We start from the raw sequence: 2,544 nt of genomic DNA, 5'->3' as shown, positions 1-2,544 counted from the left end.
AGCCCAGGTGAGTTGGGCATACAGCAGAATATCCTATGCAAACAAATGATACTTTGCCCTCCTGGTTGGCCCCCAAGAGAAGGGTCGTCTTACTACCATTAGCCCAGGAAGCTCTTCTGTAGCTTAGGCAGTAAAAATTAAAGGGCAACATTTTAACGGCTGAAGCGACAGAGTCCCAATTCTTTTTATTTGTGCTGTTCGTAACAGTGGTCCGTGTGTACTGCACATGCATTCATTTAGATCCGGAACAAGATTATCAACGTATTAGAAAGAAACCTTCTTCTAGTACTCATCGTCATCTTCCAGATCTTCCCCTGCAGTTGCAGCTTCCAGGGCAGCCAGAGCTGCTGCCACTTCTGCGTCTTCCTCCTCAATTTCTCCATTGATATCTCTGTGGTCTGAGTGTGTCGGTGCCTGTGCTGCTGTGGTAAGGGCTTTGGCAGTGATACCGTCAGGAATGTCCTCACTCAGACTTACAGAGGAAGTTTTAAAAGGTTCAGTACTGCTTTCCTTCATATGTAAAGGCAGAGTTAAATAAAGGTCCTGGTCATGTTTTGCTGAAGGCCTGGTGTTTTGATCTGAGCATGCATAATCAACTGAAAAGCTATCTTTTTCAACATAGTTCCTGGTTTGGTTGCTGTTTTGGGGATAATCTACATCTGGCAATTGTATGGCATTATTTTGTGTCTCCAGTATGACACTTCCTATGAGAGAGGTGTTTTCCCCTGCCGAGTGGGAGTTCCCATCTTGAATACTGTCTGGCTCTTTACAGGCTGACTTACAGTGACTGCCTGCTTCTAGGTCAAATTTTTGACCAGACTCATTTAGTTTGGGGTAGAAGTCTCTGGTGCTGGCTGAAGAAGACTCTGCTAACAAGCTGGAGGTTCCCTGTTTGCTGGCTTCCTTCATTGGACTTATGTTGGGGTTGAGACTGGGGTATGCTCCAGCGCAGGGGTTGCCACCATTGACTGCAACATCAGGCTTTGCAACACACTTCACAGGACTGTCTTCTTGAAAAGCACTTCCTCTGTGATTCCAGAGAGTTTCTTTTGTAGTATTTACCTGTTTTTTATTTTCTGTTCTCTTTAACTCATCCTTTTGGAGTTCATTTTTGTGTTCTTGAATTTCACTGTTCTGTTTGAATTTGAATTTATTGCTGTCTTGCTCATCTTGTTTGTAGCTGTTCACTTCAGGAGTGTATCCAGGTGATTGTACTTCTTCTGGATCAAAAATATAGCTGGTGTAGGGAAAATTTATAAAGGAAATGTTAATTATGCTGCTAACCAGTAGAATACGAAAAAGGATTATGCTTAACTTGTAAGCTGGTCATCTTGAGGAACTAGTACCACTAGGCTTTACCTGGGGTCTTGTGATGTAAATGCAATGGTGAACTGTGCTGTAGCCTGCAGTCCTCTGGGGGGGACAGTAACTAACCTCTGGAGAGAGATTCGCCAGGAGCATAGAGAGATGTCAGCTAGTTGTTCTGTGTTTCCAGCTTTATTTTTAATTCCTCTTAAAGTTTGGATTAGGCAATGAGTAGTCATCATATAGACTCTTTATTTAATGTCATCGTGTAACTGCCAAAATTTCTCTCTCTCCTTTCCCCCCCACTTTGTATTCTTCCTTTCAAGTCTTGTTTCTTTCTCCCTTACTTTTTATATTTTTTTCCTCTCCTCTTTCCTTTTTTTCCTCTATTTTTCTCCTCCTCCTAATTTTTCTTTATTTCTTTCAAAGCCCCTCTTCTCTTTCTCACTCTTCTTTCCTATCACCAGCTTTCTTTCCTGCTTCCTTACCTGCTTTAGAGATGTGGTCAGGAGCAATCGTTAAGTGGGGCTGAAGTGTTGTTTTTCTAGAGCTGGCAAGCCTCTACAGAGGGACTTTTAAAGGGAGTTCTCTCAATTCTCTATGTTTAATACCTCTAGAAGCAAGAATTTGTAGCTTGTGTTTAGGGGAGAGGGAAGATCTGACAAAGTCTGTTCTTCTCGCTCTACTAACTGAAAGAACAGTTTGGTAAAGATGAATTTTGAATGCCACACAAGTTTTCTGTGGGTTAGGAATACAGCAATGAACCTTGATTACAATAAATCAAAAGAATGTTCATAGGAAACCAGGATACCTGTGCTCTGACATGACTTTATAAAAATTTTAAATTTTGGGTTAATTCCCAGCTGTCTTAATTTAAGCAACAAATATAGAGGAGCACATAAGTATGTTTTAGTGCTTTTCTTTTCTTTTTTCTTTTTGTCCAAACATTTTTTGTTCTATTGTACCTTTGTATCATTTTGCAGCACCTGCACCCCATCTGGATTTTCTTTAATCTGAAAAGAGAGAGAGGGAAAGCAAGGGAGAAGGGAAATGAGTGAAGCATTATGAAATTAATGCATGGGCAATTGCATTGAAAATGATGCTCGTGTTTAGAAGAGTTTTATTGGTTAAAAAGAGATGCCTACATAAGAGTGATCTAGTCTTTCTAGGTTCCTATCTTGTGTTAACAATAGCCTTTAGATGACACCTAGGGAAGAAATAAAGGTCTGAAGCATGTAG

General features: G+C 40.7%; 1 protein-coding gene across 1 annotated transcript; it reads right to left on the bottom strand.

Moving 5' to 3' along the window:
• Positions 1–218: 218 nt before the first annotated feature.
• Positions 219–2,319, bottom strand: C4H4orf19 (chromosome 4 C4orf19 homolog). Its single transcript, XM_062574915.1, has 2 exons — positions 2,271–2,319; positions 219–1,237 (listed from the first exon to the last, which is right to left on the bottom strand). The coding sequence occupies exons 1-2, from the start codon at positions 2,300–2,302 to the stop codon at positions 283–285; spliced, it is 987 nt and encodes a 328-aa protein (XP_062430899.1). The 5' UTR covers positions 2,303–2,319; the 3' UTR covers positions 219–282.
• Positions 2,320–2,544: the final 225 nt, after the last annotated feature.

This window comes from Rhea pennata, chromosome 4 (genome assembly GCF_028389875.1).
Source record: "Rhea pennata isolate bPtePen1 chromosome 4, bPtePen1.pri, whole genome shotgun sequence".
Taxonomy (NCBI): Eukaryota; Metazoa; Chordata; class Aves; order Rheiformes; family Rheidae; genus Rhea; species Rhea pennata.
This window is presented reverse-complemented; position numbering and strand designations above follow the sequence as displayed.

Excerpts from the sequence above, each read along its gene's own strand:
- C4H4orf19 (XM_062574915.1), bottom strand. The coding sequence starts at position 2,302 with ATGGGGTGCAGGTGCTGCAAAATGATACAAAG. Across the intron at positions 1,238-2,270 it reads TGCTGCAAAATGATACAAAG|CTATATTTTTGATCCAGAAG; the intron begins GTACAATAGAAC and ends TCCCTACACCAG.